The 15,847-nt window shown below is 40.1% G+C and overlaps 1 protein-coding gene across 2 annotated transcripts in view; it reads right to left on the reverse strand.

Moving 5' to 3' along the window:
- Nucleotides 1-15,847, reverse strand: part of Epsti1 (epithelial stromal interaction 1) — a 104,335-nt gene that overhangs the window by 49,922 nt on the left and 38,566 nt on the right. For both annotated transcript variants that reach the window (XM_059273299.1, XM_059273298.1), the window contains exon 6: nt 11,717-11,790. In XM_059273299.1, coding sequence (XP_059129282.1) covers nt 11,717-11,790 — 74 coding nt within the window. The remainder of the gene's footprint in view (nt 1-11,716; nt 11,791-15,847) is intronic.

Genomic DNA, 15,847 nt, shown 5'->3' on the forward strand with positions numbered 1-15,847 from the left:
TCTTGCTAACTGTTCTTACAGCTTAAATTAATCCATTTCCATAAATCTATACCTTGCCACGTGGCTCGTGGCTTACCGGCATCTTCACATGCTGTTTGTCATCATGGCGGCTGGCAGTGTCTCTCACTCAGCCTTCCACTTCCCAGCTTTATTCTCCTCCTTGTCCCGCCTATACTTCCTGCCTGGCCACTGGCCAATTAGTGATTTATTTATTGACCAATCAGCAACACACTTGACATACAGAACATCTCACAGCAGGGATGGTGTTTTCCACTCTTTATGAAGCAGTCAGGACTCTCAGCCCACGCAATGGTGCTGCCTATATCAACTAACTTAATCTAGGTGATCTCTTACCAACATGCCAAAAGGCTCAGTAAGAATATATCATCTTCTTTGCCAGTCAGCTTTCTTGTCAAACATTTCTTATTTGTGGAACATTTTGTCCTTCCTCCCTCAATGGTTAAGCACAATGGTCAACTTAATGAGGTCTAGAATGACCTGGGAGACAGACCACTGGGCATGTTAAAGATTATCTTGATTGGGTTAGTTGAGGGGGAAAGACCTACTCACTGCAAATGGTACCATTCCCTGGGCTGGGATGATAGACTGTATAAAGAGGAGAAAGTGAGTTGAGCATAAGCATTCATTGCCCTCTGCTCCTTGACTACGGATGCAATGTCACCAGCTACCTTACACTCCCAGTACTGTGATTCACCCACCATGGAAGACAGTAACATTGACTTTTAGTCAAAATAAACCCTTCCTCCCTTAAGTTCCTTTTACCAGGCTATTTTACCACAGCAATAGAAAAAGTAACCAAGACATTCCCTGTGTCAACTGCTGTCATCAACACATACCCTACTTTCCCTCTGTAAAGGCCTTTATCCTGCTTTCCCCCCTCTTTCCATCCATTACACTCATCTGAATAAATCTCAGGCCCAGACTGAGTTAGATCTGTATTCTGCCACAACCTACCTCTATTTCTCAACTTTCTCATCTCTAAAAGCTTTTCTCTACTTTGTCAACCACATAAAGTATACTAATCAGCTTTCTGTTGCCATGACAAAAATACCTGAGAAAATTCATGTTAAGGAGAAAAGATTATCCTGGCTAATGTTTCAGAAGTTTCTATCCATGATCACTTTGTCCCATCATAGTCAAGACAGGACATCTAATGGGGAAGGCATGACAGAATAAAGTTGCTTATCTAATGGCGGTTGGCAGTCATGAGGGGGAGAAAAGAAAAGAAAAGAGATGAGATGGGCCTCACCTTAGGTCCTAGTTTGTAAGTTTCTATCACCTCCTAATAGCCTATCAAATGATGGCGCCATCAGTTGGATCTGAATTCTCACAATTCAACCACTCCAACAAATATCACTGCAGTAAAAACCAAACCTTATCACAAGAGCTTTGAGGGAACATTTCAGACCTAAACAACATAGTTTCACAGGCTAGACATTAGTGCCACTGACAATTGTCCTCTTTGCAAACTACCAAGCAGTCAATTTCATTCTTAGATGCAATTTCTATCATGCCTTGATTTTCCTTCAAACATTCTCACTACAGTAAGTATCCATTCTCTTGGGATTTCTAAATCACTGTCACCATGCCCCAACTCCTTTCTGACCATCAGCTTCCACTTATCTTCACTTTTTATACGGCTCTTAGATCATAACCAATTTTGTTTTAAAAAATAAATATCCTCACAATTGCTTTTAACTTATTTCTTCCTCTCTTTCCTTACATCATTTTGTCTGAAAAAACCTGCCAGACCCAGATCAAGTCAAACACCTGTACCCTCTGAGTCTCTAGTAGGGGTCCTGAGTAAGACCTGAGGGAAGGAACATGCCAGGTGTTTGGAGTTAGAAGTAGGAAGGAGAAGTGAATCAAGAAGACCAACCTCACATGTGCATCAATATTAGTGTGTGTATATATACTGCCTCTTTTTAACCATTGGTTAAACCCTTGATTTATATTGTCATTAACCTACCCTTTTAGACCTTAAGAACTTTTTTCCTTTCATTTCCCTTCTGTCCTCTCTCTCTCTCTCTCTCTCTCTCTCTCTCTCTCTCTCTCTCTCTCTCTCTTCTGGTGAACTTTGTTGTATCTTCACACAAGTGTAGACACTTTAGGAACTCTCCCTTGATCCCACAACCTCCTCCCGTTACAGCATTTCTTTGTTCTCTTTCTCAAATTACTCAAGAGTTGGGCGTCTCTACTTCCATCATTTAGTCTTTCATCTGCCCCAATCAGGCTCCATCCCCACTATCATCCAAATCTTTAGTTCCTGTCAGGATCAGAAGTGATTTCCTCTTAGTCATAACACTGGATTCCTCTCACTCAGCATTTCAGCAGCAATGGAGAATTGACAAATCCCTCCTCGCAGAACTATCTAGCCCTCTTGATTCCCAAGTCCCCACACTCCATACTCTGCCTCTCAGATGGACTTCTGCATCCACCTGAACTCTAAATGAGTTTAGCTCCTATATAGTTGGCCCTGGGATTCTGCTCAAATGCAGTTTATCATAAGTGATATTATGCATTTCATGGCTTACATTTATATCACATGCTAGTAATTTCTAAACTTATACATCCCACATATTTACTCACAAACTGATTTGTGCAACTGCTCATTTCACATCTCCCAGGCATCTCAAGCTTAGCACATTTAAAAATTAAACTTTGGTATTTTTTTCCTGAAACTTTGATTCATACCTAATGGTCCCCATATCAATGAATGATACCACCACACACCCAATACAGCACATCTTGGATTCTTCCTTCTCCCCACTCCTATACACCAGCATATCCTACTCATGTTCTATACAAATTTTCCAAACAATAGGTATTTGTTCTGTTCTCTGCCTGAAAATCACCCTAAGTGAAGCCACTGTAAACTCCCACCTAAACCACTACATAATGTCATTCATATGTCTCTATTTCCCTCTCATCTCCTTAGATACAGTCTCAGTACAGCTACCTGAGTGGTTACTTCTATAAAATGAAAAAATAGAGGGACAGAGAGAGAAAGAGAGGCAGGGGAAGAGGAGATGATGATGATGATGATGATGATGATGATGATTCTGGCAGTTTTCCCATGGAACTAGATACAAATCTGGCTTCTTTATGGCCCACTTGATCTGTCTAGGTACTGCCTGCAGCTAGAGTTTTCCTGCCTGGCCCATGGTCAGGGCAAATCTCTCTCACTGCCAGTCCCACAGCCGCTCAGACCCGACCAAGTAAACACAGAGACTCATATTGCTTACAAACTGTATGGCCGTGGCAGGCTTCTTGTTAACTGTTCTTACAGCTTAAATTAATCCATTTCTATAAATCTATACCTTGCCACATGGCTCGTGGCTTACCAGCATCTTCACATGCTGTTTGTCATGGTGGAGGCTGGCAGTGTCTCTCTGACTCAGCCTTCCACTTCCCAGCTTTATTCTCCTCCTTGTCCCGCCTATACTTCCTGCCTGGCCACTGACCAATCAGTGATTTATTTATTGACCAATCAGCAACACACTTGACATGCAGGCCATCCCACAGCAACTGCCCATCTCATTGAATTCACAACCCCTTCTCCAGGTTTCACTGAAACTCTTAATAAGCCAGCTTCTTTTTGGTTGATTGAATCACACTGTATGATGATCCCTGAGCCAAGAATTTTCCTCCTTGGTTGCTGGTGAGGCAGGGCCTTGACTTCCCCTCTCAGCAGCAATGGAGAACTGACAGTTCTCTCCTTGTGGAAATGTGTGTCTCTTCATTTCCATGACCCAACCATTCTTCTTCTCAGATATTCTTACACATCAATCTAAACTCTAAACGACAGAGCTCCTCCACCCTTGGTCCTGACTCATCTCTCAAATCTATAATCTCTCTTAAGTGATTTTTATCCATTTGCATGGCTTATAGTAACATAACAATTTCTAAATCTACATGTCCTACATAGTTGCTCACAAATTTCCATGTGCCCTAAGTTCAAATGTCAACTTCTCAGTGAGTTAGGAGTTCCTGATCACACTGAGGAGATTTACTCCTCTGGATCCCACTTCTCCTGGTCATTGTACATCTCTCTACCCCTGTGTTCCTTTAAGGAAATGACCACCAACTATGTATGCCTTTGGCAGCATCATCTGAATTTCCATATTTAGTCATGGAATCACATTCATTTGCACACACAAATGCTCACAGAATCTAGTGCAGTGCTGAACACATACTAACATACTAGGTACTCCTTATCAATCAATGAAAGCATGTTTCCAAATGCTAGTGATTATCAATACATTGATACTTTTCATTAAAGTCATAAAATTTGTATTTATGTTTCTCTGAATTTTTCCCTCTTAATTGCATATTCAAGTACTTTGTCAATTTTCCTAGAATTGGCTTATCATATTGTGGAAAAATCCTTTGTGAATTAGGTCTTTATCTTATTATATTTTAGGCAACATTTTCTCTTAGACCACCATTTACATGTAGTTTTGTTCACTATGCCTTCTATTATAAAGTTAAAAGTATTATGTCCTTAGGTCTTTTTTTTTCTTCACTGCTTCTGGAATTTCTATAATGTTTAAAAAGGAATAAGCCTTAAAATTATAAAATACCATTACATTCTAACTGTATTGGTTCAATACAATTTGTCAAATCATCCATTTGTTTGATCCTGATTTTAAGAAACACTTGCTTCCATAGATAGCTAAAGTCTTAAGTACTGAATTCTCATATGACTGTGGATTTCCCCGTGGATCTTCTGTAGCATTTAATGGATCTATTTATCTATTGGTTATAAAACTATGAACATGTAGCTATACCTATCAGAGATTTAAAATTCTTATTCTTTTATCACAAACTAATTTCTACTTTTCCACATTAGTCATTCAAAAGGATATTTAAGTTCTTCATAGTGGCTCATACTCAAAACCCCAATACTCATAAGACTAAAACAGAGGGATTGTGAGTTCTAGACTAGCCTAGGCTACATAGCACCTTTGTCTTAAAACTAGGAAAAAAAAAGAGTAAAAGGGGGCACTTAAATCTTGTGACTTTAAAATATCTTACTGCACAATTTCTAGTTTTACTACATTTTTCAAGAGTTGGGGTTATCCAGGATTTGGAGAGACATTTGGAATATACCGACAGTCTCTGAGGTTTTGGCCATGGTCAATGCTATAGAAGTTAACACAATGTTCACAAGGAATGTGTTCTCATATACTAGGTACAGTGCTTTTATCACCATGTCTATAAAATCATATGGAGTAATTATTATTCAATGTCTTTATTCCTTATGTCACTTTTTTGGCTTATTTGATTGATTCATTTCTATGGAGAATTACCTAAATAAAAGAAAATTTCAGCAAATCCATATGCTATATTAGAGACTATATAATAATATTTTGTCTAATTTTTGTGTCCTACATACATTTCAAATCTGTTACTAAAGATTTATGTTTCATTTTCTTTGGGATTATGTATGTTATCTTCATAAAATATTGAACACTTTTCACCTAGAATTCAATTTGTCTCATATTAATATTGCTACATCTGCTTTCTTTTGCTGGCATTTATGGATATATTTTCTACGCTTTTGATTTTAACTCTTTTATAGCTGTTACTCATAATAACACAGAGTTAGATATTTATTTTTATGCTACCCAAGAGGATTTTTAAAAATAAATAAACATGATTTATATACCTTTTGGAAGCACTAGCTTGTTAGATTTAATATTTTACTTTCTTATATTTTATCATAAAAATTCAACATTTTTTTGCTTTTTGTTGTAATGACCAAATTGTCATGTGTCACGTTTTCCCATTTTTACATATCCTGTTTGTGCAATGGATTAGTGTGCACAACTAAACACATGCACACCAGTTTTTCTGTTGGCACCAGGAGCTCACAAGCCTTTGTGCTTGCACCAAAGGGGACCACACTTAGTGCAGCTCTGACCCTTCTCTTGAGCTCGTGTCTCTTCTAGTGTAACAGTCCTCCGTGCCTTAACTTCATCCTGGTTTTGCTCAGGGAAGAAAAGGAGGGGTGCTGTGGGATGTTCTGTATGTCAAATGTGTTGCTCTGATTGGTTAATAAATAAAACACTGATTGGCCAGTAGCCAGGCAGGAAGTATAAGCAGGACAAGGAGAGAGGAGAATTCTGGGAAGTGGAAGGCTGAGTCAGAGAGACATTGTCAGCCGCTACCATGAAAAATGAGATGTAAGGTACCGGCAAGCCATGTGGCAACTTATAGATTAATAGAAATGGGTTAATTTAAGCTGTAAGAACAGTTAGCAAGAAGACTGCCACAGCCATACAGTTTGTAAGCTGTAAGTCTCTGTGTGTTTACTTGGTTGGATCAAAGCGGCTGTGGAACTGGCGGGTGAGAGAGATTTGTCCTGACTGTGGGCCAGGCAGGAAAACTCTAGCTACAGGAGCAGAAGAAAATGAGAAAAGGAGAGAAAAGGAGGCCAGTTACATGTTTGAACCATAAATCTCATTTTCTTTGACATTTTTCTGCCATTTCAATCTTCCTCCTTCTTTGTTTCATTATTTATTTGTCTAGAGTTCCTTTTCTTGTGTTGGGGTTTGTTTTTTTGTTTTTTTTTTCTTTTGTCTTTTTTCCTCCAGAGAGACTTTCAGAAGCCACATGGAAGTGATAAAGTCGGCTGTGCAGAAACTTGTCTCCAGTATGGACATACCTTCCCCAAGGTGTGCTGTGTTCACCAGGGGCAGGCTTTGGCCCAAGGGCCGCCTTTGCGAATCTCCTGGATTCAAAAAGTAGTTCCCAGGGTCTAGCACTTGGGCCAATGCTGTGGGATGTATGGCAAATGTGTTGCTAATTAATCAATAAAACACTGATTGGCCGTTAGCTAGGCAGGAAGTATAGGCGGGGCAAGGAGAAGAATAAAGCTGGGAAGTGGAAGGCTGAGTCAGAGAGACACTGCCAGCCGCCACGATGACAAACAGCTTGTGAAGATGCCGGTAAGCCACGAGTCACGTGGCAAGGTATAGATTTATAGAAGTGGCCCTACGTACATAAACACAATAATAAAGCAATGTAATTTACAAACTGAAAAACGAAGTGTGACAGAATTTGAGAAAATCAAGAGAAGAGATGGTCGGTAAAGATGTTGCAGGAGTCCCTAGGGTCACCAGGGAACACAGAAGAAACAGGCATGTGATAAGTGCCAACATGAGAGAGCCAAAGGACGTGGGTGACAGAGGCCCTGCTAGCTACAGGGTAGAAATCTGATGTGCCCTTCCCCTCAACAGCATGCCTTAACACGCATCAGTAAAGACTTCCCTCAGACCGGATCTTTCGTACTCTGTTCACTTTCATTCTAAACAAAATAGACACAGGGATTTTATATCTCTGAGTTCACTTCATTAGCATATGCTAGAAAGTTAGGAACAGGATGACTTTCCAGTCACCTTACCTAAATTATAAAACTCAAGGGTTGGATCAAAGCCTACCACATGGACAAGGGAACACTGTAGCCCTTAAGTGTCTTTCAGAAGTTCCCATGAAGGGCATTAGAAGTTTTGTGAGCAGATTAGAAGGTAAACTTGGGGCCAAAGTATGCGCATTCAGCAGACCTGTCTGGCTTCACAGCTCTGGGAAGCTGAAAGAGATGCAGATGTGCCTCTGAGGAACTTAGCACTCATAACTATTTGAGTGGAAATAAAAGAGATACATGGGTCCAATGGTGGGATGAGTAAAACTTCCTGATATTATGGCCCCGAGGCAGAGCTGGGGGGAGGCGCATGCAGTTTAGGAGTTTTGGGAAATGGGCTTGGTTCCAAAAGGGTTTCCAACCACAGTTTTAAGAACTGAGATCCTCGGGCTAGCAAGATGGTGGAGCGGCCAAAGAAAGTGCTTTGCCTCACAAACCTGATAACCCGAGCTGGATCCCAGGATCCCAGAGTAGAAGGAGAAAGCTTACGTCTGAAAGTTGATCTCTGACCTCCACATGTACACTGGACATGCACACGCATGCACGCGTGTGCGCGCGTGTGCGCGCGCGCACACACACACACACACACACACACACACACACACACACACACACACACACCATATACACTAGTAAACGAACAAACTTTAAATAACTGAACTCTCGGTCCTGTTAAACAGTTCTGGAGACTGTACCTTGAGAGAAGAGCACACCACAGATAGATCACGACACTCATCCCCTCTAACTTGAGATCAGCCACAGGATTAATCAGGGTTGGACCCGGGGAGTGGGGGTGTTGCTCATGTTTGATGACTGGAGAAAACACTAGTTTTTTTCCAGCCTTTCTTTTGCCCACCCTAGACCAAATGTAGACCTCAGTGAAAAGAGCTGCTCTGCCCTCTCCAACAGTCTCGCCTCAAGAACCCATGCTGTCACATCACACCACCAACCCTGCTATTCCTGACCCTCGAGGTGCCCTGTGCCCTCAGATTATCTGTTTTTCAAAATCTCCCAAAATTTGGGGCCTAAATTTGGCTGAATTACTTACTGTCTCTGCCACTTTGGAAAATTTCAGCTACCCAAGACCCTATCTGTAAAGCGGGTGGGTTGGGGGGGCGGGGGGGGGGGGGGATGATGTAGCTCTAGTAAATTTAACCCAAAGATTAAACTTGTATTTCAAGACTCGGTATCTATCACAGAGCCTGACGTCCTATTTCTCAACTACATAGCAGCGTCTTGCTTCAATCTGAAAGAGCCCAGCACTTCGTACTTCTTAGGTGACATAAACACGTCATCTTACAGTAAATAATCACTAGAGATGAATTATAATTTTAAGCATCTAAAACATGCCAGTTCATATGCTCCCAGAAAAATCTTCAAAGAAAACTGTTTTTCCTACTACCAGAATGCAAATTGTCTGGCCCTATCTGACCTTCACTCACTCCTCAATAGGCTCAAAACCAAGCTAGGTGTGGTGGCACGCACCTTCAATCCCAGCACTCAGGGAGGCCAGAGGCAGGCAGCTCTTGGTGAGTTCAAGGCCAGCCTAATCTACTTAGCAAGTTTCAGGACAGCCAGGGCTACATGGTGAGACCCTGTCTCAAAAACCAAACCACAAAATACCAAAAAAGACCACACCTCAATCCATACCAAAATTCATCCAAAAAACACACAATTAAAAAGATAAAAAGACATAATTATAAAAATGACAACACTCCTAGGATAAATTACCATTAAAATTTAAAATATACTGGAGTCAGTGGATTATCAGACTAGGAAAAAGAGGACACAAAGTTGGGGAGTGGGTAGCAAGATGGGCGGAGTTAAGGGGAGGAGTTGGGTTGAATATGATCAAAATACATTATGTGAAATTCTCAAAAAAATGAATAAAATGTTTTTTTAAAAGAAAAGGAAATCTGAAAAAATTAAAATATTGACATTTTATTTTACTCAATGTTCTAAATAATAACAGTCTCTCTTTGATATTAAAAATGGAGGCTCCTTCACTGTCATTTCAGAGCTGGGCATCCTTCTGTACTATCAGCTAATAGGAAAGTACCCCCCCACACACACACACCCAAAAAAGCACATTTGAATTTTTATAGGCAGTAAATAGAGACTAAAAGTCATGGTGAAAATTATGCCAAGGTTAAAGGCTCATCTCTGCTCTCTGCTTTCAGGTCGGAGAATCCTAGAACTAATTCTGAGTTGTGAAATTGGAGACCGTCCCCAGCCAGAGTGGCAAACTTAATGCGTCATTAATCGGGTCTGCTCTCAGCTGCCAATGGCAATAGTCACAGCCATTCGATTTTTAAGGAAAAGACCATGCTCCAGAAGTGCATTGTGGAGGTCTTTTCATAAAAACCATCCTGTGTGCTCCATCTGCATGTGCAATCTGCTTGTGTATTTTCAGCCAGCTTGCATGGGCAGATTAATGCGTACAATTAGAAAGCAACCTCACAGGCATTCAATAAACTGCCTTCATTATTATACTCAGGAGAGTGCCTTTGGTTGTCAATAAAAGCCTAGTTTTCTGCCTGTTAGCTAAATAATTGACAACACTAAAAATAATCAGAAGCAAATGAACAGAGTCAGGAACAAGGTGTGAAGAAAGAGCACGTTCCGATGCTCTGGGGTACCTAGGGTGACCATGGTGCACCTTTTCTCCATTCCTCCAGCAGCTGGATTTATAGTCTGCTCAAGTCCACGACTGCCCTTCTCAACAGCAAAAACACATTGCTCCTGGTCTGCCGTTGGCACCACCCAGCACAGCATGCTGAAACTGGCAAGGTATCGACTCGTTTGGAAGAACTGCTTATTTGGTTTCTGTTTTGTGTTCCTTCACCTGACAGCTTCAAGAGAATCTCATTCGGGCATGGGAGGCAGAGGGTCCGGGAGCGGTTTGGTGAAATCTTTGCACTGCTGGGATTCTAACAGCTTTGCTAGACATTTTCTCCCACTATAAACTGGTTCTAAGAAAAAGCGATAAAGACCTTTCTATAGAGGATCCACCTTTTCTGAGAAGTTCCTCTCACATTTCCAGCTGTATAATGGTCATTCGATTCTTCAGCTATTGGTCTCCTTAATTTAAAAAGTAATTCTGAGCACAATGTTCTTAAAAGGAAAAAAAAAAAAACCTGACACATCTATACTTCTTGTGTTTCTCAATAGGCTTTAAAAATCAATTTGAGATACTTCTCGTTTTTCTAGCCAAGTTTCCTTTTTTCCTGGCTAACCCGGACTTTCATGATAAGCAGGAAAAAGAGCAGGAGTGAAATGTGCATGTAATTGAATTCAGCTCCGCCGATCGTGTGTGCGGTGGCTGGGAGCAAGGCCTCCTTTTCTTCTTTACATTAAAGGGTGACTGATCTTTAGCATTTAGTAAAACACAAACTCAAGGCGCTGGGGAACTTTGAAAAGACAGGAGGCTGTGTAGAACAGCCTCCAACCTTTGGAAACTCCAAGAATTTCTCCTGTCTTGCCCTGTCTCAACTGGCTGAAGGCCGACTCCTTCAACTTCCCCAGCTCTGACCTTAACTTGATAAGGAGAAATGCACCAGGGTGAAAACTCCTTTTCTATTCATGCGGCTGTGGTTTCTTTAAAGGATATAACAGATTTTCTGCATTATCAAAGTATAGTATTAGCATACTAAATAATATTATTCAGGAATCACACTAGAAAAATTACCTTGATTTATAACCATCGATTTGGAGTGTCAAAATAATTAATAAATGATATCTCAACTCTTGGCAAGAAAAAATACAACAGAGTTGGGTGCGGTGGCACATGCCATTAATCCCAGCACTTGGGAGTCTGAGGCCAGCCTGGTCTAGAGTGATATCCAGGGCAGCCAGGTATATGTAGAGAAACCCTGTCTGGAAAAATCAAAAGGAAAAAAAAAAAAAAAGTAAAACAGCCCTCAGCACACAAGATACTACCACTTAGTTTAGACCTCACTTGGATACTTCAGATATTTCACCTCAAACATCACCCTCCTTACACAATGTCCTGGAGCTCAGTATAATCAGAAGTACCCTGGAATCTAACTTATTTACAGGAACAAATTCCTCAAATTGAGTCGGAATACTGCTCATCATTTGAGTGCTAGAGAACGCTTTGATGAGCATGAGTGTCCCAATCTCTAATTCCATGATTAATATAGTGCCCACAATATAACCCCCCCATGTCTGAAAAGTCATCCTTTTCCAGAGCCCGGAATCTGAACAATAAACCTATAAAGAAACAAAGTTCCAAGAGCATAAACTTACTGTTGGTGATGCTCTCGGAATGCGTCTCTTCTGAGGCTTTCTTGAAGTTGCCTTTTCTCCTCTAGTTTGTTACTCTGAAATTTAAAATATCAAAATGTGATCTGTTATGGAAGATTTAGGAAGAATCACGATGTTTAAGTTCTCTCAAACCCCAAATCCCTGAGTTGCCGTGGCCCCACAGATTCCAAGATAGTCTCCCCTCTCATAACCCACAAGCACTATGATGGAGGCCCCAAGATGCTCTCAAAGCTCCCCCACTCCCAACCTGACTGGATAAACTGCAGAATCAAAATTTCACATTCTTATTTCAGTTCAAATGATAGCAACATCCATTTTTAAGGAGTTTATGAAATATTCTGATGGAAACAAGAAATTCCCCACCAAACATGTTAAATTAAAAATAATAATGCACAATTAAATAGTTCATTCAAAGTGTGTGTGTGTGTGTGTGTGTGTGTGTGTGTGTGTGTGTGTATCACACATTCTACCAAAATATTCAGGAAAAGATTTTCAATAACCCAATCCACCTCCCTTCTGATTTAGACACTTAAAGCTAAGTAGAGCAAGAAACTGAGTAGCCTATGTCTGAAAAAAGCCATCCACTTGAGTAGCAAGAGTTCTGTTTTTTAATTAGTTGTCTAGAGCGCCTTCAGACATGTGACTTCATATTGATATTGCTGTCACCATGGCTGTGGCACATTTGAACCTGATTTAAATAACCAAACCCACTTGCTTTTTGCTCTCCCTGATACTATCGTCATTTTTTAATGTGCCGAAGAAAAACAGAAAACATTCTCAAGACAAAGATTAAATTTAATAAGGAGTGGAAACACGTTCTACAACACAGGAGAAAAGAAGTTTTCAACAAGTCCAAAGGAAAGTCAGAAAGCAGCTGGGTTTAAATAAACAACAACAACAACAACAACAAAATGGATTTTCTCAAAGGAAGAGCTATGAAAGAGTAATAGGAATCGTGGCTTTTAAACTCTGATTCGGATCCGGCTCCATCACTCAAAGATGGGGAGCTATTCATATTCATTTCATAAAAGTCTTAACGTACACTGAGCTTTCCCATTTTGACAGGCAAAATAGATGTTTTCCATGTTTAAAAAAAAAAAAAAAAGGAAACAAAACCTATAGTAAGTACTCTAGAATCCAGGAAGCAGTTATGCAGCAGCAAACCAACTGTTAATGAAACAGAATCCTAGGAAGGAAATGAAAGAAGAATTTAACCCCAAATAGGTAATATGTCTAGATAAAGTCCTGACTGGTGAGCCCAAACAGGCTGGATTGGGATGATCTCTCCACATCCCTGAGGTGGAGGCACCAATGGATGGAGGTCTGCAAGCAAGCAGAATGTAAACAGGACATATTGATTAAACCAAGGTCAGGAATCTCCTTAGAGAATGCGGAGAAAGTCACACCAGCATCTAGAAACAAAAGCCTGCTGCCTTCGTGGAGGTCAGTAATTGAGAAAACCGACTTTACTCTCTTCCCTGATAGATTCTGACTCATAACGATACACATTAGCCCAGTTTACCCGGGGAAGGTCTATTAATCAATCCCTCAGCAAAAAAGCAATGAACAGTATTTTATAAAACGGAGGAATGTTTGAGGATTTGAATCCAATGTCTACCAACATAGGAACAGATTTCTATATCAGTCCAAATACTTAGATTTAGTCAGCTCACCCAAATGTATGCGCACAAATAAAAATGCGGAAGGAAACTCAGCCAGGACACTACCACGGGCTAAGAGACCTGAATAATATCACTGAATCACGTGTATTCAACAAACCTTTATCCAATGCCCTATTATACAAATATATTATGATATGATATATTATACTTATTATATTTATTATATGAATAGAGAAGTACCTGTCCTGTAAAAGATAGAGACAAGAGAGAAATGAAGAAATTATGTTAAATATGCCAAGAGAGATGCTCATAAGTGAAGCAATAATCACAACTTCAGAAGGAGATCCACAGACATTTGAAGTATGGAAGTTTGGAGATTTAGTTTTCATTTGTTGATTCGATTTGGTTTGTTGCTGTTTTGAGGTTTCAACTTTTTGTTTTCACTTTCCATAGAATCCCGCGCCCCACAAAACATTCCACTTGCAAGAACTGTGGATGTGTATAAAATGTATAAAATGTATAAAAGCAAATACATAGAAACTGGGCAGTAATTTAGGTGAGGAAAAGATGACACACGAGGGCTTATCACAGATATTATATGCTAAAGCATAAAATTTGTAGGCTTAGAAACAGCCCTGAAATCACAGACTTCATCCTGAGCTCCATCCCTCAGATGTATTTTAACTCTGCCTTTCTTGCAGCCATTACACTCGAGGCTGCCCTCTGTTCCCAGCTCACTTGCACTCCTCTCCTCGCCTCCTTGCTTTGGAGAGGTTAGGGTGCAGACTTGTAATCCTCCTGCCTCCGCCTCCAAGTGATAGCTGCCATCAACCTTCTGAGGGGAGCACTTTGGCTTTTCAGAAGTGTGTGGGATCTAGGGGTTGTGTCCCTGAGCACTTAGGAGGGATGTTTTTAAATCCATACATTATACAGCTGTGATTTACAGTAGCACAAAACTTGATGTTTAACAGGGAGATGCTGGCTAATTTAAAATACGTCCATAAGGAAACACTGTTATTTTTCTTTTGGGCCCTGGTCTCCTGTTGCCTGAGTTGGCTTCAAACTTCCTGGTCTTCCTCACTTTACTCCCAAGAACTGGGATTACAGGCACGCACCACCATGCTGTCCTTGGGAGAAATTATTAAACTATTCAAATTTTTAAAATCATTTAAGGAACAAGGTTGACAGCATGCTTATCTAATACGTCATTTCTTACCACTGTTTCTTACATATCTTTTTCACTGGGTTATAAGGACCTGTTGTATGTGTGGGCACTCAATGCAGTTGAAAAATACTATATGATTTTACAGTTTTTGTAATTTGAATAGTTGGCCATAATGCTCTCCCTTTCTTTCATATTGGAAAAGAAAATTCTTTTGAAAGTCTCTTGAAGCTTGGACAAAAATGACCAATTGTTTCCCCCAGACCATTCTGTACTCTTACAAATTCAGTTACAAGGGAGACTTTGACACTCTAGGTCTTATGATGTCATCAACACACATGGCATTTTTAATTGAAGTCATATACTTATATATTTATGTATATATATACATATACATATATATATATATATATATATATACATATTTCTATTGAGAATATCGTTGCTTGTCATGTCTACACCTATACCAGACAAGTACTAGAGACAGAAGCCAAGCTTTACTCACAAAGAAACAAATAAAGAAAAGATCCAGAGGGTTCATTTTCTTGATCTGATGGGCACAGCATCAGTGCTTTTTAAAGCAAAAACTCTGTCTTGTTCAAGTGAGTATTAAAATTAGTCCATGGACTCACATTTCAAATCAAAGGCTAAAGAGAAGGTTTTCAAGAAGTTGACCATGATGCTTGGGGTAGAGGAGCTGAAAGTAGGTAAGAGTACAGCAATGTGATTTGTTGAGATGAGAAAATGAAGTAAAAAGTCTATACTGAACAAAGAAACAAAAAAATACAAAAGAGAAAAAAACCGGCAGGGTGGGGGAGCGGGGCTTAACCAATGGAAACACAAGGTCCCTGAAGGAATGAGAGAGAGGAGATAGTGAATGCAGATGGAAGATTCCAGCATAGTATCAAGGAGAGACACCTTATTCCTCTTCAGATGGTTTGAAGATGGAAGCAGCAAAGAGGTAGACATCGTGATGCAGGCCAAGAGGCTGAGGCAGCGAAATCAGCAGTTCGAAGCTAGTTTGGGCTATATATAAAACTGTCAAAGAACAGAAGGAAATAAGGAAGGAGGGTAAAGGAGGAGGAGGAGGAGGGAGACGAGGAAAGGGGAAGAGAAGGAGGGAGAAAGGGGGAAAGTAGAAAAGTAACAAAGAGTAAAATAATAGAAAAATAAGGATAGTCACAGCCTTTATTTCAATGAAATAGTAGAGGACATTCTATTTTGAAAAGGAAAAGAAAGTGAGCAAAGGGCCAAGCACACAAAGGAAAACTACTGGATATTGGTCGATGTTAAAAATTTTAGCTGAACTGGAAGCTTGGAAATTAGACA

Source organism: Peromyscus eremicus, chromosome 9, assembly GCF_949786415.1.
Source record: "Peromyscus eremicus chromosome 9, PerEre_H2_v1, whole genome shotgun sequence".
In the NCBI taxonomy this organism is placed as follows: Eukaryota; Metazoa; Chordata; class Mammalia; order Rodentia; family Cricetidae; genus Peromyscus; species Peromyscus eremicus.